The sequence below is a fragment of the Protopterus annectens genome, chromosome 17.part0, assembly GCF_019279795.1.
Source record: "Protopterus annectens isolate FY-2018-M chromosome 17.part0, PAN1.0, whole genome shotgun sequence".
In the NCBI taxonomy this organism is placed as follows: Eukaryota; Metazoa; Chordata; order Ceratodontiformes; family Protopteridae; genus Protopterus; species Protopterus annectens.
Window position 1 is genome coordinate 428,603,000 of NC_056751.1, and position 25,425 is coordinate 428,628,424.

Genomic DNA, 25,425 nt, shown 5'->3' on the forward strand with positions numbered 1-25,425 from the left:
TAAAGGCAGTGCTCCGTGAAAATAATGAGGGCAGGAGGAAGGATGGAGGAAAAGGAATGCAGCTGAGCAGATAAATATAATAGAAAGGTAGTTGGTGGGTATCCAGAAAGAAGTATGACAGAGTGAGGAAGACAAAGAGGAAAAGAGGATAAAATCAAAGCTGTGGTTAAAGCTAGAGGGCAAAGTCATCACTAGCAACATACATGTACCAAGCAACTACAGCAATGAAAATTAAGCAGTGGTGCCAAATAAATTACTGGTGGGAGATGTGGGAATCAAAAGGTAAACAACCGGGGAAATATAAATCTGGGTGAAAAGGGGAGAGCAGAGAAACAAAGAAAGCGACAAAGAAATCACAGAATGTTTCAGGGAATATTCTAGATACATTTATACAGAACAAGAAAGGGTCAGACAAGAAAGACTGTATTAAGAAACAACTTGAGACAGATGCTGAAAGAAATGTTAAATGCAGGCATTTTCAAAGAGGAGGATAAATATGCTAGTCATAAAATGAAGAAAGGAAAAATAGAAACCCCAGATGGATTTCTACACATGGAGTAAGGAATACTTGTTGCAGGTTGAGTGACAAGTATAACATAATAATAGAATTAGATGTAATCTTAAATAGCAAGAAAAGTACAAGGGTAGCATCAATACCAAAAAGAAATGATGACAGAACAAAAGGAGGGAGCTAGGTGTCATTTCTTTGATTAATACATCCATAAATATACTGGCCAAAACATTAGCAAGATGAGACAGGGTCCTACCACTAGTAATAAAAGAAGGTCAGAAAAGATTCCAAAACAATAAAAATAAAAAACTAAAACAGAATTTTGTGGAAACAAATAGAGAGAGTTAATGTTAAATAAATAAGAAGCTTAGGAAAAGCAGCATTATACTTTCTGTCCTGTATCACCCAGACTGTTTACACACATGATAGAAGAGCTACCAGTTCAGATAAGGAGCAAACTGGATGAGCTGAGGAAGCTGCAGGGATAGACTCCAAATCCCTGATGTATGTGGATGACTGTATGTTGTGATTAGTGGATACAGAAGCAGCCCTAGCAGCAATAGGTCTAGCTTTTGGGACCTTTCAAACAATCAAAGGCCTGCACTGCAATAAGAAAAATATAGTGCTAGGGTAGGGGCAGGAAATGGGAGAAAAGGGCAGGGGAGATAAAAGAGACAGAATTCCCAAAATACTTAGGGCCATATGTGGGGGGGGGGGTCTACCATAGGAATCAAACTGGAGGAAATTACAAGAAAAATGAAAACAACACTAGAGAGAGGAAGGGATACATACCTTCACAGTACTGGGAGGGTAAATGAGGTTAGAGTGGCGGTACTCTCAATAATACTGCAAATGCTAACAAAGATTCTAATAGGCCTAGAATACAAAAATGCAAAAGCTGCAGAAAGTGATAGAAGGCTAGTTAGGAAGGGGGAGAGTGAATGTGGGGAGGAGGATAAAGAGAAATAAATGAAGAAGTGAGGGGTGGGGGCAGAGGGTGTATAGGCTTATGGCATATCCCCTTGTCCTACTGGGAAGCACTAGAAAGCCTCAAACTGATACAAGCCTTCTAGCTTAGAAGAGAGACTTTGGAGTGATTAAGTATCAGTTTTCTGTACTTTCTTGCTGTACTTAACTGTTTTCCACCTAAACACTGATTTTCCAGCATTTATTGTGATTCAAAAGCTTGATTTTTTTCACATATTGTACTTATTTGACTGCCTGCACTTTTAAAAAGTCATGTTTTGTTTAAATAATTTGTTTAACTGTTGTAGGCTACACACTAAAGTACGATAGCCTTTTCTGATCGTTTGTAGTCATTTAAAGCTGATTTAAGTGCATTTCTTACTGTTTTTGCCTTATCCTTTCAAAAAAACAAGAAAAAAATAAAAAAAATCCTTGTGTTCAACCTTTCTAAGCTAGTATAGTCCAGTTTTCAGGCTAGTGCTGAATTCAGGGCTGTGTTACAAGTTTCTGAGTTGCCCATACCTTACTTGGATAGAAGGACGTTTCTCTGTAAACCTGTGAGAGTGGGGAGCTTTGAGTAGCCTATCTGTCTCTGGAGGAGTGGTTCCAGCCCAGAAGTTAGTAGTTTATTGGCCATTTTGAGCTAATTTCTATCACTTTCATTTCTCTGCTATAAAAACCACGTTTGCACGGTTTTGTGCACTGGGCATTGCTGGTTAGCTAGGGTTAAATTATTTCCGGCTCCACTAAGTCTCCTCTTCAGTTTTTCCCTTGAAACTAGTCTAACTCTCAACCTAAGCACTCAAAAAGCATCCTACAGCCCAGCACTTGCTCAGACCTAATAGCAAGCACTGATGTACCCCGACACTTGATTGCCCAGCAGGGCAAGGCTCTTTATTCACCCCTCACCAACCAAGCGACTAAGCAGCTCACCCTACTATTCAGGCATGACCAAAGGGCAATTTCAGGTGTAGTCTCCAGTCCAGCTGGTGAATCTGGGTATCCTGAAGCAATGTTACAACTGCCTCATGTACACAGACAACCCTCTCCTCCTATCACAAAACACTAACATATGAGAGAGATGCAATTATACAGCCAAACTGGAGGCTAAGCTGTCTCCACACAAGACTGGAACAGACGGTCAAGAGAAGAAGGTTAACAGTTGCAATACACCTCCAGCCACATATAGACCTACTAGCTCAGCACTGGCAAAAAATACACATAAATACACAAAATCATACTCGGAGGCTCTAAATAAAAACCTGCAAAAGCATCAGAGACCTCCAAAGCAGACACCCAAACAACTTGCACCTCCCGTCACAAACCAGACAACACATAAAACACTAAATCAGTGTGCCGCACAATCACAGCCCTTAAGGCGAAATAACATACCTAACACACTAGTAATAGGTGACTCTATAATCAGGCACACTCACTAGGCTGGACAAGCAGAAGGTTACTGTTAGCTGCCTGTCAGGAGCAAGAATCCACCACATAACACAAGCACTCAGGTCACTCCAGAACAATTACAAATATGACTCTGTCATTGTTCACGTTGGTGTGAATGACCTGAGACATACCTCTCTAGACTACATGAAAAGAGACATGGAAGAGCTCTCTGATCATGTAGCCCAGGCTGGTATGACCCTGACCCTGAGTAGCATCCTGCCCTCACCAAGAATGATGCCTCAGTATAAAGATAAAATGATCAATTTCAACAATTGGCTAAGCTTCTGGTGTCATTCAAAGGGGATCCAGTGTCTGTCAGCCTGGGATGAAATGCTCGACAAGCCACATTGCTTTGCAAGAGATGGCTTGCACCTGTCACCCCTAGGCTTTCGAATACTGGCCAAGACGATGCCCCCATAGTGCCTTTTTTAGGCAAGGCTCAAAACTCAAACCCACCTCCGTGAACAGCACAATTAACAAAAAACTGAGGGTTATGCTACTCAACGCCAGGAGTTTAAATCTCAAAATGCACGCACTCGAAGCACTCCTCAGTATAGAGAACGTTGACATCTGTGCAGTAACTGAAACCTACTTCAAGGTTCCAGAGAGCACCCCAGCACTACTGGGCTACAACTCGTACCACATGTTTTGGCCACAGAACATGGACCAAAACACAAAAGGGGGGGTGCATCCATATTCATCAAGGATACCTACACCTCCAGGTTAGTGTTGCAGCATGATACCTCAGAGATCATCCATGTTCAACTAACATCGGGCAAATCTGCAGTGCAAATTGTGGCCTGCTACAGATTACCCTCCATGACCCAAGACCACCACTCCACCTTTCTGGAGATACTGGAAAACATGAAGGTCCTACCGAACACCCTAATATTGGGCGATTTCAATTACCCTACCATTAACTGGGAAAACTACTCGAGTACAAACTCCCAGGCCCAGTGCTTCCCTGAATTCATCAACTCAAATGCCCTGGATCAGCTGGTAAGCTCCCCTACCAGAGGTGAAAACATATTGGACCTGGTCATCACAAACATGGGCAACAGGATTCAAAAGATAAACACAAAGCCTTCTTTAGCTATGTTAAGAATCTAAGTGGCAACTAGCAGATATGCACGGAACTAGTGCAAAATAGCACAAAATATACTGAACCTACTGATATTGCCAACATCCTGGCAGATTGATTCAGTGCAAACTTCACCCCCCCCCTCACCCCCAAAAGGGCCCACAACAATACAGGAAAGTGTAGTGTCCCAGAAATCACAGATGCACAGGTGAAAACAGCCCTTTCAAAAGCCAAAAACAGTGTCAATGGGGCCAGATGGTTCCCAGGCTGTGTCTTGCATGAACTACAGAATGAACTAACCCCCCCCCCAACCTAAACATGCTGTTCAACCTCAACCTCTCCACAGGCTACGTGCCCATAGAATGGCACACAGCAGCAGTTATTCCACTCCACAAAGTAGGGGCCACAACTAACCCGGGTAACTATCTCCCCATATACCTGACTAGCCTGGTCTGCAAGGCTATGGAGCGCATCATCATAGAACTAATTAACAAAGACATGGGAACACTTGACCTGACCCAGTTCGGCTTTGCTAAGGGCAGATCATGCCTACTAAATCTGGTTGACTTCTTCGAGACAGTCACCAAGGCCATAGATGAGGGAAGGGTTGTTCACACAGCCTACCTTGACCTCGACAAGGCTTTCAACACCATTCCCCACTCAGGTATTACAGAAAACCTCACCAGCCTGAACAGAAACCCCTACATCATGAGATGGGTTGGCAACTGGCTTACAGACAGAAGTCACACGGTAAGAATAGCTGGCTACAGGTCCGACTCAAACCCACTCACAGGTGGTGTCCCGCAAGGCTTGGTCCTGGGACACCTACTGTTCGGCATATACTTCTCAGAAGTACAGGCCAGCACAGGAGGATTATGGCTAACCAAGTTTGCCGATGACTGCTAACTGGGAGCCATAACTGACTCTCTGGCTTACATGGACATCCTCCAAAAGGGCCTTACTGAGATGGACACCTGGTGTCAAAGTCATGGCCTCAAGCTAAATGCCAAAAAATGCATAGTCATCCCGTTTGGGAAAAACACCCACGAATTACCACGTAGGTGGCAGCCCCCTTAATACAGAAGAGGTGATAAAAGATCTGGGGACCCAGGTAGATAGTAATCTCTCTTTGACAACCATATTTCCAAAGTAGTTAGGAAATCCTTCTATGTGGCCCATCTAATTACTAAAGGGTTTGCATCTAGAAATAAAGAGGTTATAGTGCCCCTCTACTCGTCACTCATCAGACCCATCATAGAGTACAATGCCCCATTTGGGATGTACCTCATAAGACACTTCCAACAGCTGGAGAGACCACAAAAGTACCTCACCAAGAGGATTACTGGCCTCAAACATATGTCCTATGCAGTCCGACTGAAAAAACTCCGGCTGTACTCAGTGGCATATCGCTTACTCAGAGGTGATCTCTGCCTGACTTACAAAGCCATGTCTAACTCAGAATTGATGGACATGCTCCACCTAAAGAAATCCAAGTCACTGCAAGCCACGCGCTCTAGTGAGCTAAACCTCATCACAACAATAAATAGAACATGCTGGAGGGATAAATTCCTGTCACAGAGGCTCCCCGTGCTTTGGAACAAAATTCCAAACTACATTAGGCAGAGCCCCACACTAACACTCTTCAAGAGAAACCTTGACGAGTGGATGGGTAACAGAAAATACACCCCTGGGATCACTTCTTTGGCTCTGCTTGACAGAGGATCAGTTACTTAATCAATGGGGCTGCGAAAGCTGGCATACTCTGGCTAGGCTTATAAATGCCCTTGGGCAGATAGCCTAGTACCTACCTATGAACCTATAATGTACTGGACAGAGAAGTGGAAAGAGACAGTGAAAAACACAGAAGGAGATGTAGTCAAATATCGAAGATAAAAATATCAGGAACAAAAGTCGAGAGCGATGAAAGATCCAGGCAATGTGATTTAGGAAGAAGGCCAATGACAAGAGTTATGGGGAAAAACAGATGGGGGAGAACTCTTGGAAGAAATTAAGAGGAGAAATGCAAAATCTATGAAACATTTTTACTGAAGATATGCATGGTTACAGCTACATTGGGGTACAATAAAGGCTGCAAGCTGTTATATTATTACCCGCATAATGATGTTGGTCACCTTCTGAAAACAATTCTAAACCATGAAAAGGCTGATCTTATCTCCATAGTCTCAATTGCATTGCCTCCGAATCACTTAGGATGTGAATGCTATGTAAAAATGCTGCCCCTCCCAAGCAGCATTACAAAAAGATGGCTGACCTACAGATGCCATGCAGTGGTAATAGCTAATATTGCTTTCCCTTAACTGTAGGCCATAGGATTTGATCCTAACCTCTAAATACTGTTTGTGTTCAGTTTATTGTGTTCTCTATATATTTGCACTGTTTTTTCTCCAAAATACATCCTGCTTGTTACCTGGATAATCTGAATTACACCTAATTGTGTCTGTTTGTGAGTAGTGTCCTAATTTTCACTCTTCTGGTATCCTGTCCAGTAGTCCATTCTGCTGTACATCCAGTATTCCCAGGACAAAACTTAGTTCACTCTGAACCAGAAATGAATTATGTTATACATATAGTGGATATTTAAGTGGCGTTCTTATTTTTAATAACAGGTATACTTTGACAGAGCTACCCATACTGTGCAGCAGTGTCTGTCTCTGAAAGGTTAGTTCTGCTTCCTCCATCTATCTTTGGGGTTTGTCTTGCAGTTGTCTTGAAGCCATGCTTCTTGGTTGGTAGGCAGTAGGTTAATAAGATGATGAATAGCTGTCTGATAGTGATACTTAAAATATAACTGATGATGTGTACATATATTTGAAAATGGTGTTCTGCTTTTGATTGATACAAATATGATACCTCATGCTGGAATTACTGACAAACTCTCCCAACTCAGATATTCAGCCATACATAGTTCACTGGGTAACTAACTGGCTATCTGATAAAACCCATACTACTAGTGAGGGATACTTGATGTCCTAGATCCTCTTTTTGGCATATACTTCTCTGACATGAAAACTGATACTGGCATAATGTTTAAGGTGCTTATCTTAGAAACACAAGGTGCAGGGTTTGATTCTCACATGGGGTGATTGGCTAGGCTTAAAATGGTCCATGAGGGCAGTTAGTCTAGTACTAATCTATACATCTATAAAACTATGAGTAACCAAGTTTGCTGATAATTGCAAACTAAATTTTACAACAAGGGATTAGTGCGTTAATCACAGACTTACCCTCAACTCAACTAATATATATATAGCACATTCGTCTGTGGTAAAGCTAGCATGACCACTACATACTGTATAATTTTCCACTTAAATCCAACCTAGTGATTAGGGACATGGATCACCTATGTTAAAAAAAAAAATCTCCTCTGACCTCAGTGCATACCTCTCAAACTCTTACAGCAAGAAATCTGGACAGACCCATAAACAATAGGGGGACAAAGGCCCAAAAATAGGGAGAATTTTTAAATATTGCTCTTATAATCTTAGAAAGTTGATAGAATAACAAGTTTTGAATTGGCATGAATTCTCAGAAGGGTATGAAGCCTGACATTTGAATGTCTGTCATTAGATTCTGACTTGAATCCTCAATGATTTGCCAATGATTTCCAGAAAACCGCAATTTTATGAGAAGCAGATCAAAATTATGAGGCAAAAAATCTTGTCATTCTGCAAAAATGTGGACAGTTGAGAGGCATGCCTCAATGTGTCTGTTGTGGTTACAGAATCCTTCTGCTTTTCACAGCTTATCCTTTGTGGTATCTCCAAGACTTCAAAGAAGTTATAGTCCCACTTTATTCCTCCCATGTTAGATGTGTCATTGAATACCCCCTTTGGCTTGTCCCTCAATGAGCACGTAAACCAGCCTGCCAGACCTTAGTGTTTCCTTATCAATCAAAGGTCTTAATACCCTTAGCTATTCTGATACACTCAGAGCCACAGTTATCTGTTCTGTTTCAGACTGGCTCCTGAGCAACTGAGGGATAATCTCTTTAAACTCTTTCACCAAAACATAACCATTGGAAAAGTATGCACCTGCTCTAGAAACCTAGACATATACTGTCACATTAACATTAGTACAAGGCATGATAGGTACCTAAACCAAAGGGCTCTCATTTCTAGAACAGGGTCTCCTTCCACATCAAGCAGAGTACTTCCCCTTACAATTTTCAAAACCAGTCTGAATGACTGGATGGGTGATTACAATTTTTCACCTGGCATATGTTTGAAAAATCTGATTAATGGAAGACATTTTTAATCTCCCACCAGTACTGGTGATATGTTTGAGCTTCCTGAGGGTCTCCTTGGCTGTAAATTTAGTAATAACTTATGAACCTAAGGAGTAACAAAGTGAAGCAAACGTCAAGAAGAGAAAAGCCTGTTTACTTTTTCATCACTTGTCATGTGAAATCAGAAGTTGCAAGCTTCTTTTTGGGGGGGGGGGGTACCCATCACACAGAATAATATAAACACATACTAAAGAGCTATTCCAAACTTTGCAGGCACTGCAATAAAAGTATAATTTATTGGGTACACCTGCAATTGAGTCCTACCACACATATTTTAAGGTTAAAGGTAAATCATTAAATCAGGCAAAAGCTCAAGTCTACTCTGGAAAGATAGTCCTACTAAATGACCGGGGTCCCTCTTACTGGAAGTGTGTTGTGTTAGTGACTCCTGTGGAGTAAAGAGTAAACCTGAATATTTATGATATGCCAAGACTACGCTTACTAGATTACAGTTAACACATGCTTCCCTAAAGGAGAATGAATGACATGTTTCAGTGACTGGCTGAAGGAAACCTAGGGGTCCTGTTTTGTTGTACTAAGCCTTGTATACATAGAGTGAAGAAGGGCCTGGCCAATACAAATGTTTGTAGGAAAAGTGTGGAGAAGAATACAATGCAGGAAAGTAATAGATTGTCACTGTCAGATATGTTATTTTCCTAAGTGGCAGACTAAATCTGAGGAATGAATTACAACATCTGCAATACCAAGCAGCCTTAAAAATTGCTCATCAAGCAGCGGGTTATACAGGTGTACCATGACTATCCATTCTTGCCACTGCCTTCAGCATGTACGGGGTTACATGCGGAAAAGAAAATTAGCTTTATATAAGCACCTGACTTATGGGGGAAATGACGGATTGCTCTTTCGATGTCACCTGGTGACCACCAGGATCATTAGCTCCTGAGAGAAGGCACCCTTTTGTGCACTGGTGTGACTAGTACATACATGTTGTGCATTATGGCACATAGTATTTATCTGTTCTGCATAGGAGGGGTAGAATGGGGAAATCCAGAATGCTCATTGTGGCTTTGAGCTCTTATTGCTGGCTATGCCCTTCTAAATTCATTGAAACAGAAAAGAAGCCTATTTAATTTTGCAGCATTTATACTAAATTAAGCTCTCATTTTGCCCTGCCAGGACATTGTTCCTTTTTCCTCAAGGAAGCTCATACTTACCTAACGCCAGGGAGACAGAATTCAAAAATTAACCCAAACTTGTTATAACTACAGGCAGAAGCAATACTGCCATACGGCCTAGCTGGGTGATGAACAATTTTAGAAGTGAGTTTTTTGTTTGGTTGCTAGATGTCATAGACTATGCACTGATTCCATGGGGTATATTCAGAAACTTAGACAAATTGTAATTTTGAACCAAATGCTTCTGTTAAAGTCTGCTTGGTAGCTCTACTCTTAGCATTTTGATGTATTTTAGTGCATGTTTTATATAATTCGTGTGGAAGAACAGTGAAGGTCTAGAGTGATAAAATTATACAATTAGTGGAAGCATGCTCGTATAAAATGTTTATTTGCTCTTTTTTTTTTCTTGCCATGCATTTTATCTGCAGTACAGCGAAGGGCTTTTAACAGAAATGGAATGTTTCAGTAAGCAAAGCACAAGTGGATTCTCATATTTGCTGAGTGACTCCGATAACCGTACAGGTAAGATCTCCATCCCACAATCCTAAACATACACACATACAAGTCTCACATTCCATATTTTACTGCCTAGCCTTTCCATCTCTTTGTTTTCCATTATGAATAAACACAAAAAGAGTAAACAGACATGCAAATTCGTAAACCTTGACTTTGCAAATTTCCACTGTTTGCTAAACTGAAAGTCTGATATTAGACAATGCACAAAGCCTTTCTGCAAAACAGAGCATTTGAATAACAGATACTTTCTCTCTAGCCTACCCCTTAGTGTGCAAGAGTCCAACCCATGAACCTCTCTATCAGTCTACGGTTCAGCTGTGCAGGTGGGTATGTTCCACTGTGACAGAAATTCTAAGTGCTCACTGTGAAACAGGTCCCTTCAAAGACAGATGATAACCTGTATAAAGAAGCAAAGCAATTAAACTGTGATAAAGTTAATTTATTTCAAGGTCAGCTTTATGGCAAAAAATACCTGCTGCTAGATGCCCCTCCCATTCCCTCCCCGGTGGTACAATGTCAACGTTATGTTTATCTCCCTTGCTAGGGAAACAGATGTCATTGATATAGTGTTACCAGTTGATTTATATGCCCACTACAGGCATTTCTTCCTCAAACATGATTGTTTTTTGTATAATATTCCACATCCACAACCAGTCAAAATGACTTGTTTCAGCTAAATATCAGCATGGATTGCTGTTGTTGTAGAATTTATTTTTTTCTCTTGCTTCACATAATGTTATATCATTTACAGTATTTTTTATAATATGTAGAGAAATATACAAAATGCTTTTTCTTCTAAAGTAGTAGAAAACTCCCTTATGAAAACAGTTTTTACAATATTCACTACTTTACCCATAAACCTTGTTTCAGTTGCTTCTATTACCTAACACAGCACATGTAGGAGAAATTGTAATAAATTATTTCTCTGGCATCTGGTTTCTTATTCCCGGATTAGTAGGCTGAAAGGTGTTCATCACCAGATGATATGAAGGGTGTGTCATGCTTTATTTATGTTGTTGCACTTCTGTACTTCTCAGCATATATATTTATTTATTGAATATTTTATCATCCATAACGTTTATCTGCTTATTGGCACCCACTATTTGATTTAAGTACCGTCTTCTTGCACACACCTCTACTGTTTTTCCATCCAGTATTGTAGCTTCTTTCTTGATGGGAATATGAAGGAAGCACTGATATGTTCCTCTGGCAAAGACATGGATATGGTAATTATTGCTTGGGCCAACAGTACTAGCATTTAAGCTACAGGCTGGGCAGGCTCCGTCCTGAGATTTTTACAACGTTGTGATGTCTTGTATGTGGATATGACCTTTCTTGTCATTTTCACACAGTTTCATGTCTCATTTAGAAATGGCAGGCAGGAAGTCAGCTGTGGTACCATTTGTGGGTTCACAGTATGAAATAAGCTAGCTGCTCTTTAGGGCCATTTTAAGCCTTGTCAATTTCCCTTTTGATGCTTAAATTAACCTGTCCCATTTGGTGTTAGATTGGCCTTACCCATCCCATGGTTGATATTTTTATATTGCCTGTAGTGAGAATAAATGTATCATACCATTGATAATTTTAGTGGATTCATGTATGGGATAAAGCATTTGAAAGCTACCTCTGTTCATCAGTAGTACTGGGGGCAGTCCTGGGGTAGATTTTCTATTACCTATCCATATATTCAAGTTGCACCTGAACATGGACAGGTATGAGTTTTTTTTAAGATGGATAGGGAGTCTGTTCCACAGCAGTGGTATTCTCTGTGAGATGTACCTTTCCCTCCAAACCATTCTGTTGATGTTGCAAAAGTGGCTTAGATCCCTTAGCCAAGTATTTCTGATGCCATTTGACATCAGTATTGGGTTACACTCGTCACTGCTTCGAAGTCTATAGGATACCTAGTATAATGACATGGTATTGAGTCTGTTCATGTTGGATATATTGTTTAGGTCTTGTATCCTTTTAGTAAGGTAACTTTCTGGGCATTCCAGTTGCTGCATGTGACTGGTAAGATACATGCCAAAGGGGCCATTATACTCAATCATCATCATCATCATCCCCCTTCTCTCATATTTTCTACATGGGATCTGGGTGTTTATCAACTATCGCCATCTCTCATTGTTCAACACCACTCTCCTACCTTCTTTGACACTCATGCCTGACCACTTATGCTTTCTCTCACACCATCCAGCCACCTCTCTGCATGATGTCATAATTTCCTCTTGCCCTCTTCTTGTCTGTCCCAAATCTTCTTCAAAAGATTTTCTTCTGCTTTTCTGCACATGTACCTGAATCACTGTAATCTGTTCTCTTTGACCTTTCTGCAATTGGAGATACTTGGGCTTCTGCTCTTATAGCCACATTTCTTCATTTGTCCCATAGTGTGCATCCTACCACCTGTCTCAGGCACTTCATCTTCATTACCTCTAGCTTCTTTAATTGCTCTGCCTTTACTGCCCAGGTTTCTGCACCATATAATAGTACTGGTCACACCACTGGTTTGTGCAGCTTACTTTTCAGCTTCCTCAGCATTATTTTATCACACACTACCCCCGACACCCTGTGCCAGTTGGCTGTAACCCTCTGATTCTAGCTTTGACCTCTTCATTCAGACTTCTCTTTTCCTCAACTACCCCTCTCAGACACTTGAAGCTGTTAATGTGTTTCACTAGTTTCCTTTCTATCTCAATTCTCAGCTTTTCCTGATTTCCCCATTTGGTGCCGTTACAATGTGCCTTCATTTTTTCAATCCCTGACCCTATCGTTTGATGAAATTCTTGCTGAGAGTTTGCTGTAATGCCATATCGTCTGCATACACCAACTTTGTTGATCTGACCCCTCTGCCCTGTTTGCCAGTGAGTCCATCACCAGTATCAACAGCAGTGGGCTCAGAGCTGAACCCTGATGCACACATGCCCACTGGTATCCCCTCTGTGAGACTGAGCACTGTACTTCAATCACTGGGTCCTTGTACATTGCTTGCACTAATTCTGCCAATGTTTTTGGGACTTTGAACCATCACAGGACTGCCCAAATCAACTTTCTTAGAAACTTGTCATAAGCTTTCTCCAAGTCTAGGATTGCTCATTTGGACTCTTTCCTGATCTCTAGCTTCTTCTCAACTATCTGTCTCACTGCAAACATTTGGTCAGTTGTGCTGCATCCTGATCTAAATCCAAACTGCTCATCTCCCATCTTCCTTCTTACTAATCTGCGCATTCATTTGTCACTCACCCTCTCCAGAACTGTCTTGCAGTGTGATAGGAATTTGATACTTCTATACTGCCCACAGTTGTGAATGCCCCCTTTGTTCTTCAACACTGGCAATAGTATGCTTATTTTCCAGTCATATGGAATACATATTTCTCTCCATACTGCTATGAGTACCCTCAGAAGCCATTTCTCCACTAGCTCACCTAACATCTTTATTATATCTGCTGTGACTTGAGCTGAGCCTGCTGCTTTCTCTGACTTCATTTTCCTTAGTGCTGTTCTTACTTCTATGATAGGCATCTCCTCTTCTTTCATCATAAGCTATGTCTGAGCAGTACAGCTTCTGTGAAGTTTTCTTTACTCAAAGGCTGCTGGAAGCAGTCCTTCCACCTGCCTTTGATGTCCTGTGGACTGTCAAACAGGTTGTTGCTGGCATCCCTTATGAAGGATGTCTGACTGTCTTCTTTATCTTTCTCTCTTTGCCTTGCAACTTGATATAGTTTCTTTGTGCCATCTACTGAGTCACTTTCCAGAAGGTGGTAGAGTGCCTCTGATGCCTTGTTCTTGGTTATTGCAACTCCTTTCTTAGTTCCTTTGCTGGCTAACCTGTGTTCATTTCTTGCCTGTTCTGTCTTTTCAGTCTCACTTTATTCTGCACTCCTTCTTTCTTTTGAAGACTTTCTGGATTTCTGTAATCTCCATGATTGTTCTAATGAGAGCTGAGTAAAGGAGAACAATGACATCCCAGATCTAGGGACAATCTCTTTGTTTATAAGCTGTGCAATAGAGAAGGACTTACTTATGATAATGAAAACATGCTGATTTAAAGTTAGGTTGCTTCTCCTTAAGTTCCCAAGCCCTAAACAACTGTGTCAACTCACAGGGGTGTATTGTCAATGTGGTAGTACCCCGGAATGCATAACTTCCCAAAGGATATAATGCATTTTATGGCATTTAGCTCGATTCCATGATTTTGGCACCAGTTATTTATTTAGGACAAACCTTCCTGCAGGATGGCTAAGTCATTTTGGGATTCAATGAATGCTCTTAGCTTGCAGTCATGCTCAGATGTAGTCAAGTCAGAGCCATTTGGTACTGGCTTTTACTTCAGAGAAATAAATGTTAAACAGGAAGGGTCCAGGCAGGGGAGACTCCATTGGTTACTGCTCATTTTGTGGAGGTAGCTTCCCCTACTTTGGTCTCTTGCATCTTATCTGTGAGACAGCTGGCAAACCAGCAGGTGACATAGGAGGTTTATTCCCAATTTATTTAACTTTTCTATAATGCCTGAGTAGGAGATGGTGTCAAAAGCTTTGGCCTAGTAGGTGCTGTTTACTGTTTTACCTTCATCCATTGTTTTGGTGACTTTTTCAAAGAAGTCTACCAGGTTGAGTAAGCATGACTTGCCCTTCATGAATCCAAACTGAGATGGGTCTATTGTATGGGAGTTCCATATGTCATTATTGATTAGTCCCATGATAAGTCTTTCCATGGCTTTGCATAGCAAGCTGTTTAGACTTACAAGTATGTAATTGCCTGGGTCTATGGAAGGTCCTCCCTTATGCAGGAGAAGGACTGTTACTGTTCTTCATTCACTTGGTACAAGACCTGTATGGAGATGGAGGTTGAAGAGTTTTGTTGGGGGGGGGGGGGTCTACATCAAGCTTCTTGCTATTTAAGATGCATCCAGGGATACTGTCAGGACCCACTGAAACAGTATTTTACTTTTAGGACTTGGTCTTGTGTAATAGTTGGAAGTGAGCCAGTTTCAGGTACATCTTGTAGGACAGATGGATGGGAGAGAGGGGTAAAATTAGAGCTGAATTTATTGTCCAGTAGATTTGGTATATCTTAAGCTACGGTGTAGGTAACATTCACAATCAGCTCAGCAAATTGCTGTGTTGTGATTCTGAGATTATGAGCATAACTAAAGAAGGCCTTGTGATTGTCTTTGGCTTGAGTAGCTATTTTTAGCCTCAAACTTGGCTTTGGTAGATTTTAAGTTCCTGAGTTGTTTGTTTATTTGAATGATAATGGCTCTGTCATTCTGTATATCACTATTCTTACTTTTGGTCCAAATTCATTACCTTTGATTGTTGCCTATGCTAAGTGAACCCATGTCTGCACTAGCTTATTCCTATTACACTCATGTGTAAATGGCATGCTAGTTGACTGGTTTCTCTAAACTTCCTTACATAGTTTGTAGCTACCTATTTCAGGCTGTGACTGAAAGTAGTTCATAAATCTCAGCTTATTCTGATTTCTTCTGATAAAAGATTATGACACTAACCAGTTAACAAAGCATATAACATATTAATACTGTTTTCACTGAACTTCTACAATAGATAGTAGAGTAGGCATCAAAAGGTCTATTTGTGGAATATTCACTACATTAAATGTACAAAAACTGGTGAAAAACCACATGGTCAGTGAGTGAATAGTATAAAATGCTGAACATTTTGGTGTTGTGGTTTATGTATAGTGCAAGCTTCACAGAACACTGACAAAGCAGCATTTTAGTGATGCTGTACCCTTGCGTGTGACTATAACATTTGCTTATTTTGTGTGTGCTTGTTTTTAAGCTCTTTCTTTTCCAGGCTTTCTGATTCTCTTTCACCTGCCGCCATTAGAAAGGCAGACATACACATCAGCTGCTAGTTTGATAACATTAACAAACAGCAAACCTTTAACTGAACACCCTTTCCTCTGTACATTACCTTTGCAAATAGAGAAAATTTCATGTTGAACACATATCAACGTTCAGTTTTGTATTGATTATATCTCTTGGCTGCAGTTTGTATTAAAAGGCAATCATTTCTGTTGTGTCCAGCTCGCACTATGTGCATATAATGTGAACATTGTTAATGATCTGCTACAGCAGGATCATTTTTAAGAAATATTTACTGCACGCCAACCACAATACAAATGCATGCTTTATGGTGCTTGCACACTTTAGTGCATAAACATTAAAAGGTGGACAGCATACCTTCTCCTTCCATCATCACTTTCCTGGCAGGAGTAAATTAATTCAGTAACACATGCAAATAAATGCTTCCTTCTGATTCCTCTTCTCTGACAAAGTCATCCTTTATGGGTGTTTTCTCTTGTACTCCAGATAATACCTGTGGCTCTCCATTTGAGTAGAAGGTATGGTTATAAACAATACATTATAATGCTCTACATCTAATAGTAGTTGCTCATCCGTAGCTATGGAATACTTTCCCTGGGTCAGTTGAATACTTCTTTTTAATATAAGCATAGCCATAGTCAGATTTTATCAGTGATTTGAAGCAAACTGCAGTGGGGTTTATTTCTCGTTACTGTCCTGGAACATCTACAATAGAACACTGCCTGTTTCATAAAGTAAAGCATTACATACCAACCTGACAGACACATATAGATCAGTAATGCTAAAAACTTTATCTGTCATGATTATTTCTTTGATGTCCTCAAAGCCTTTCTTTAGTCCATCATCCATCATTCATTTCCACTTACATCAGTCTTAAAATAGTGCCTTCTGAGAAAGCAGAACTGTCAAGAAATTATACAAGAATTTATTTTCTGAGGTCAAGTTGCCTTCGGAGTAGCCACCGTCTTCTCTAAATTATTATATGTCTGCAGTAAATATAATCCTTCTAAAGTCTGCATTTATCTTAGTTTGTTCACAGCTGTTATTTGTTTAACCTGTGGGACTACTTACAAGTTTTTACCATGGTCACCATCTTCATCATCTCATCCTGTCACCATGGTACTGATAAATAAGAATTGCATTTGTGGAATTCCTAGAGGTACCTCTGTAATCTGCTATATTACTTGTACAGATGCACCTCTGAAAATAAGACAGTTATACCCTTACACACATTTGTGTTCACTAGTTATGAAATACTGTATACAAGGGTCTTCCATATCCAGCTGCAGGTATCCTTGGACTTAGTCAGTTTCTATAAAGTACTATTACCCTGTAAGAGATATAAAAATGTTCCCTGTTTGTAGTAGTGAATACTGTACAATATACATCATTGGGCTGACAGGTGATTTTGTACTGAAGTAGTTGGTACGGTGCATTCACTCCATTCTACTCTGATAGTGTTTCAGCTAACATACAATTCTTTGCTAATTAGAGCTTTCATATGTTCACATATGCTTAACAAAGACTTGTTTTGGACCAGTTAATAGTTGTACCAATATTGCCACAATGTCTTTGTAACCACCATTTTATGATGCCACCCAAGTTATTGGAGTCAAGCTAAAAGTAGCTTTAGATGTCAAGTGTATGCTTTTGCAGACAATGTAGCATAGTGTTCTTACATTAGAAAAATGCGACTGCTTTCAACATTTCAAAATAAAGGAAGCATTTTCGTTTAAAGACGATTGCAGCAGTGAAGAAATTATCTATGTGGTCACTTATGTATGACTTGTGATTTTACATGGGTGGAACAAAAACAGCCTTTCATTCTAGAGAAACTTGAAAAACACTGTCAAGAAGCAGTATAAATTATAAATATGAGAGTGGATAAGGAATCATATATCTTCCAAAAATAAAAATAAAACAAAATGAAAACGTGCATAAGAAGGTATTTTATAGTGAAAATGTACAACAGTATCTGTCTTTACATGTATTGCAGTTTGAGTGAAAATGGGCATGTCTGGCCATTTTTGTCCCTTGCCCTTTCTTTTTCACCATATAGTTTCAATGAACTTTATTAACAAATTACAAGTGCACATGCTAACCCTATTGATTATAATGTGGTAGCGGTTAAGAATTTGCAGTGTAAAATAATATTGCGGAGTCTGGAACATTAGCTTACTTTAGATAATGGCCAATGTATATTGATACCATAGTGGAGAGCAAACATTCTCCAACAAGGAATTAATGTACAGGTACCACCTGATAAAAATGAAGTCTGACAGTTCATGACAACTTAACAAAGCAACATGAAGCTGGACAAACAAATATCCACCTGTTTACACTCACTAAACATGAGTTTACTAAAAATAACGTAAATCAAATGAAAATGAATAAATAAGTAACTCAAGAAGCAAACATAACCACAGTCAAAGTTGCAAAGACGTGCTGCTTTACTTTACTATCATTAAGCATTATTTTAAAATGAGTTGAGTGAGTAGGAAAAAATAATCCAATTGTGTGTGATCACGAGCATGTGTGTGTGTGTGTGTGTGTGTGTGTGTGTGTGTGTGTGTGTGTGTGTGTGTGTGTGTGTGAGAGAGACACAGAAAGAGAAAGGGGGAGCAAACACCAAAAATCAGGGACAATTCACTTAAAAAGGTAAATAAAGCAATAGGTTATCCATCAACATGTATTTTCTGAACAATAAGAATTATGAAACTATACTGTTTGACTTTATTGACTGACTGTTATCCTCAGTGATTTACCATAAGCTCTTACATTTTTGAAGGACAGAGCAAAAACATGATGCAAAATCAGGGGCAGTTGAGAGGTGTGGGGGTAGGTTGCTATGCTTTGAATTATATGAGTGTTTCATTGACTTGAGCACAATGGGTTATTTGTGTGTGTGTGTGTGTCTGTATGTGTGTGGTGCACGCACGTGTGGGTGCAAAAGTATGTATTGTATTTTGGATGTAAAATATTTCATCTACTAATAATTACATGTCCTACAGCAACTTTAAACAATATATGGAGGAACTATTTGAAATAAAAAAAATCTACTTACTAATAGTAAAACAGCGGACAACATTCCTGGGTGGTCTGTTATTTCCTCAGTAATGCTCGCCCTGTCAGATATTACTGCCAGCATACATTTTTATGTTACTTCAGCCATACAGAAACAGACCTTGGAAGATGAATGTTAAATTGCAAATGAAGTCAGATGGCATGTTTCTTAAAACAAACACAGAATACTGCCTCTCAACCATGGCCCTGTGGTACAGAGGAATAAATGCCTGACTATGGCCCAGATGACCATTGTTTGACTAGCAATATGAGTTCTGGAAGGTCTGGGTAGTTCTGAGCTGGAGTAGATGGAGACCATTATCTCAACCATTCTGGAGGTAGGGAGATGGGGTGGATCCCTGCAGTGGTAACACCTATCAGATGGTAGGTAATCACCCACAACAATTAGCCTAGCAAACTGACGCTACATGTACTATATTGCTTAGCCAGGAGGCTGATGTGTAGTAGCATGCATATGTCTCCTGAGAGGCAGTGATAGTGGAGAACTGCAGCTGCCTGTGGGTAGGGGGGGGGGTTGGGGTAGGCCACAAGATGAGTACACTGTCCTGCTTTCCCACACCTGAGTCTCACATCAAAAGGAGACAAGCTCCTTAGGCTCTTACCCCGACTAGGAAACAAATGGGCTGCAGAGCTTTCACTGTGTCTCCATGTCTGGGGAATGAATGAGTCTAGCTCTCTCCCATCACTGGAGGAATGAATGGCTGACTGAGGCTGATAGAGGAGCTACTGAGCAGATCATGTCAGTTAATTAAAAAAAAAGAATAGTCACTCTAAAGGAACACAACAGAAAACTCTTCTAGTTCAATTCCAGCTGAGAATCACAGCAAATCTGCACCATGCTTTTGAAAACCAACAGTGGAAGTCTTATCTAGCTATTGCATAAAAATGAGAAAGGATTTATGAAAACCAGAGCCAGTGTGCTTAATATAGTGGAGAATATATATTGCCAGGTGGGCCAAGCACTTCCCATTTTTGTTGAAATTGTTCTCTCTGTAACTAAAAGTAGACATTCCCATAGCTTACAATATGCATCAGTTTGACTTATTTTGTCTGTCTGAGTCTTGAGCCTGGCTAAAGAATTCCCTGACCAATGCTCTTCAGTTTGGATTCTGAGCTCCTGAACAAGCCTGTCCCAAAAATGGGTACCACTTGACCTGGAATGCAGTAAACACAAACAGAACTATCATAGAAGTCTAACCATGTGATTTCCCCTTTAAATCATCACAAACCTACATATAACATTTTGTTTCATTTGTTAATCTCATTTGTCTACTAAGAACAAGTGACTGTTTTGAAAGGCAATAGTGGTCTATTTGAGTGACAGATTCAGAATCAGCAGCACAGCACGACTGACTGCCCTAACACTTTGCATTTTACTCCCTAATCATTCCTGCCATGTGAAATGCTGGTAAGAGTGTGTAAAGCACACTTCCTGCTCCTGTCTGATCATTCTATTTATTTAAATTTATTATTAAAGCTTTAGCATAGTGCTGTTTTACAACTAAATTGCTCTGTGATTTAAACCATATAAGTAGTAGCTATAGTACTAATACAGATCCTAGCCAGCGATAGGATTATAACATCTTGGATTATATCATCTTACAACTGTAATTTTATTTCTGCTCTCCTTGAGCAAAAACGCTGGATTACCTATAACTAGTGGCATTGTTAAAGTGTTATTTTGTACCTGAAACTGCCTTGTGATAAGAACGGTATATGCATTTGAATGAATACTAAACAGCGACTAGGTTACTAACTAAAATGCTGCTTAATTATCATTTGAGGCACTATTAAAGTGTCGAGGTGCACCTGAAACTGCCGTGTGTTTCGAGCTGCTTAAGTATTTAACTACAGAAAACTCATAGTGTCTAGAAACATAGCATCCTGAACTTGTAATATCAGAAAAGTAGCATCTGCATTGTGTAGCTCACTGCATGTGAAGGCACACTGCTTTACTTTTAACTGTGTTGACAAAAGACACTTGCTGCACTGTTAAGGTATTATATGATCATGTGAATATATATATTAAGCTAATGTCTCATGTTATCTTTATTTAATCTCACTCCTAGCAGGTACTACCCCCTTCTATAAGCTATCCTGAAAGGCTTGTAACATTAAATGCCGCTACCCTGAGGAAACCTAACTGAAAACCTGCTTTGAACTGTCCCTCAACATAACAGACCTGTGAAGGTTACTATCTCTAATTCTTACTGTTTGTACCACATTGTATGCTGACCTGGGTCTACAGCACTATTAGGTAGCCCTAAATTCTGAATCAAACTTCCTAAAACTCTATTACATTGGATAATTAAAAGTAGCTAATATGTACTTCCCCGATATTAATAAAAAAAATAGTGGCATTATGCTATAAGTAACTACTGTAAATATATACAGAAAAAGTGTTACCAAGCCCTAAAATTGCTAAAGGAACACTTTAACCAGTAAAATAGAACTTAAAAAGCTTTACTATAAATCCCTAGTGTACTTACCTTAAATTTGCAGGCTCTAATATCTACTAATAAAACTTCAAAGTACCAATATGAGCATGTAGTTGCACCATAAGCCCAACACTTGAAACAAAATGCTCACAAAGAGTATGTTACTCCAGTCTCTTTATTGTTAACAATTGTTATAACAATAAAGAGACTGGAGTAACATACTCTTTGCGAGCATTTTGTTTCAAGTGTTGGGCTTATGGTGCAGCTACTTGCTCATATTGGCACCTTTGAAGTTTTATTAGTAGTTTTTTAGTGCCTTATCAAATGGATTTGTTGTTGTTATTGGAGTTTGAAGGCTCTAAGATCTGTGTGTATGGTCAAGCCCTGCTCCGCTCACCCTTGCTGCGCTCGGGCTCACTATATACCCCTCCCTGCCCCCAATTCCCACCCGCACCCAGTACTGCTAAATTTATTGTCCGTTAACCACACGGCTCCCACCAGAACCAATCAGTATTGCACTTCTCATTTTAAACTTAGCCACACACCTCCCTTCTCCATTTCTTATCCTTCTTCCGTATCTTGGTGAAAATATAATAAAAAAAACTATAACTCTGCTACATATTATGTCACCATCTAATACAATGTATCTACTTTCTCTGCTATCCCTTATGTTAATTCTATATCTCCTCTCCACTTATGAAAATCAGTACTACCTAGGATTTCATTACCCAAGATGTCAAACTACCACCCCAATTAGATCTAACATGAAAGGTCACCCAGTAATTAGTCATGTCTCCAACTCCTTAACTAGAAAAACACATCAACCTATTAAGTCTAGATACATCAGGTCAAAATCCAAACACTATCAAAAACGAATACGTAAATTCTTGAAGCTTATTGTTACCTTACATTATAACCTCATAATGGATGGAGACATTCACCCAAACCCTGGCCCAACCACCCTCGATAACTCTACCTCTTACTCTAACAACCCTACCAAAATACTATCTATAAAAGGTCTCTCAGCTCCCTCCTGGTCTGCCATCTAGATATTAGAAGCATTAACAATAAGGTACATAACTTGCATGCCCTTTTAGAATGTCACCCCCCTGATATACTGTGTCTAACTGAAACGTGATTAAAGCCATCAACTACAGATAATGAAGTTTTACCACCTGGCTACAACATACTTAGACTTGACTGTGCTACTAGGAAGGGAGGTGGGTAGCTGGTCTCTTTAAATCTGCACTAAATGTCACTATAGACCCCATTCAACCACCCCAGGTCAATAATGCAGAAATTCTCTCTACCAAATTCCAGACTAACAAAAATAAATGTATAAATATTGTCTGCATGTACATTCCACCAGGGAATAATACCAATACCCTAGAAGACATCCTCCACTGGTTAGCTAATACCTGTCCCCAAGAAACCATAGTACTTGGAGACTTTAATATAGACTGGAACTCCTCCTCCTCAGAATCTCCTACTACCCATGTAAACCTATAAGGGTTTACACAGGTCATATCCACCGACACCAGGATAGGCAAATCTAATCACAAAGAAAATGTACTACACTGGATACTAATCAATAGTCACCCCCAGATTTATACACCAGGAACCCTCCCTGATGACCTCAGTGATCACTTTCTTACCTTTATAGTTAAACACAAAACCAATCATCCCCACCAGCCCACCTACAGAGCAGTTAGAAATAATAAGAGCTTTAATCCTACCAAGTTTCAAGATGAGCTCAAATCAAGCAATTGGTCTGCCCTAAAATACCAACCCCTGGATGAAGCTGTTGCTTACTTTAACAATAAATTCCTTACCATCCTTAGTTCTCATGCTCCTGTTCGCTCCATTAGGACCAAAACAAAGACTGCACCATCGCTCTCTAAAGACACCAAATCAAAAATCATACTCAGAAACAAGGCATGGGCCACATGGCATACCACTAAAGCCCCTCTAGATCAATTGAAATACTGGCAATTAAGGAATCAGACAAAAAGATCCATTTTATCAAATACAAAAAAAACAGTTCTTCCATCTCCAGCAGAGAAATCAAAATAACCATCAAAAGTTTTGGGCAGGTATAAACAAACTACTGCATCCAGGACAAACCACTACATCAATTCCCTCAGCCTCTACTGACAAACTATCAGAGGATATAGCTAATACCTTCAATAGTTTCTTCACTGACACTATCCAGGCCCTAGCTGGCCAGCTACCACAGGGGTCCTCTAACATCCAGGATACCACTCCCAGCACCCAGCATTCCTTTAGCTTTCAGCCGGTCTTTACAGCTTATATTTGTACCCTAATCAAAAAAATTAAAACTTACTACCCTATCTGCGGATCTTCTCCCTACTGAGCATCTGCAAAAAGCTGCAGATGCCGTAGCATACCCCATCTCCATTCTAATCAATCATACCATATCAGAAGCTACAGTCTCGTACAACTGGAAAATATCTCATGTCATACCCCTACATACAGGTGGGAGCTCCACTGAACTATCAAACTTTAGACCCATAGCTATCTTGTCACCACTAGCTAAAATTATGGAAAAGCGCATCCATAAACAGCTACTTCACTATCTAATTCAGAACAACCTACTGGCTAACTCTCAGCATGGCTTCAGGCCACATCATAGTACCACCCCAGCCCTCCTCACCTTCTCCAATGCTATAAACTATAACAGGAACAACAACAAATTATCCTCAGCCCTTTTTTTTGGACCTTTCAAAGGCTTTCAATATGGTTAATCACCAACTACTCATCTACACCCTGAAAACACATTCTTTAGACATGCACCTTCTCCACTGGTTCCAATATTATCTGAGTAACAGACAACAAGCTGTCCTATGGCAGAATAAACTATACAGCCTCCTACCCAACACCCTAGGTGTCCCCCAGGGGCCTATTCTTGGACCTCTTTTGTTTTCCATTTTCATTAATGACCTCCATACTGTCATCCCAAAAGCAAACTGCATTCAATATACAGACAAATCCACCTTGATTTGCTCTGCCACCTCCCAGCCAGATTTGCAGGCACTAACTCAGGATACTTTTAACATAGTTGAAAATTGGCTTTCTGACCACTGTCTGATCTTAAACCCTAAAAAAACTAACCTACTACTTTTCTCCCCCACCCAAAAGTCCTCTGTATTACCTTTCTCCATTAAGTCTAATAATGGGACCATAATCTCCCCAGATGTCTCTACAAAACTCTTAGGTGTTATCGTAGATAACAATCTTAAATTTGATATGCATGTCAATAAAACTATCAAAACCATTAACACAAAACTTAGCTCACTATATAGGATTAAGCCATTCCTAACCCCACACGCAAGAACTGCCATTGCCTGCACTCATCTACTCTCTACCCTTTGCTATGCCTCCCCTCTACTTACCAATTTAAACAAAACTGATCTTAACAAACTCTCTAGCTGCTATAATCACATAGTTAGATTCATCACTGACTTGCCCTACAGAACACATCACTGTACAAACCTAAATAATCTTGGTTGGCTAGAACTGCCCAGGCTAATTCAGTACAATCAACTTATAGTGGCTCATAAAGTACTTTACCAAACTGAAAAAAAACCTGAACTTAAAAACATTATCTACCCCTACTGCGACCCCAGACCACTTTGCTCATCTGATAGACTGGTAGTTCAGACTGTCAAATCCAACAACTCAGCCGGTGACTCTCTGTTCACCAACTCTGTTGGCAAAACTTGGAACTCACTGCCTGCTGACATTACTCTAGAGACAACCCTAACTCAGTTCAAGAAAAGTCTCAAGCAGTATTTCAATTCTCATTGGTTATGTCCTTGCTCCAAGCCTGACTAAATCTTAGTTATATTTGTGTATCAATACTATTTCACCTACAACTTCTTTGTGTTGTAATTTGTTAAACTATTTCATACGTTTGTGAGATTGTATAACGTACTTGTCTCTACAGAGTCTGAAAACTGTACTTAATTTGTATTATCTGTGTCTTCTTTTGTAACTACCTTTGGAGCTTTTCTCCCCAGGCCTCTGCTGAAAATGGACATGTATCCAGTCAGACTATCCCGGTCAACAA

At 39.9% G+C, this 25,425-nt stretch overlaps 1 protein-coding gene across 4 annotated transcripts in view; it reads left to right on the forward strand.

The window, feature by feature from the left end:
- The window catches only part of SPIB (Spi-B transcription factor), a 122,443-nt gene that overhangs the window by 68,022 nt on the left and 28,996 nt on the right, over positions 1–25,425 (forward strand). For all 4 annotated transcript variants that reach the window (XM_044059385.1, XM_044059386.1, XM_044059387.1 and 1 more), the window contains one exon: positions 9,878–9,971. In XM_044059385.1, coding sequence (XP_043915320.1) covers positions 9,878–9,971 — 94 coding nt within the window. The remainder of the gene's footprint in view (positions 1–9,877; positions 9,972–25,425) is intronic.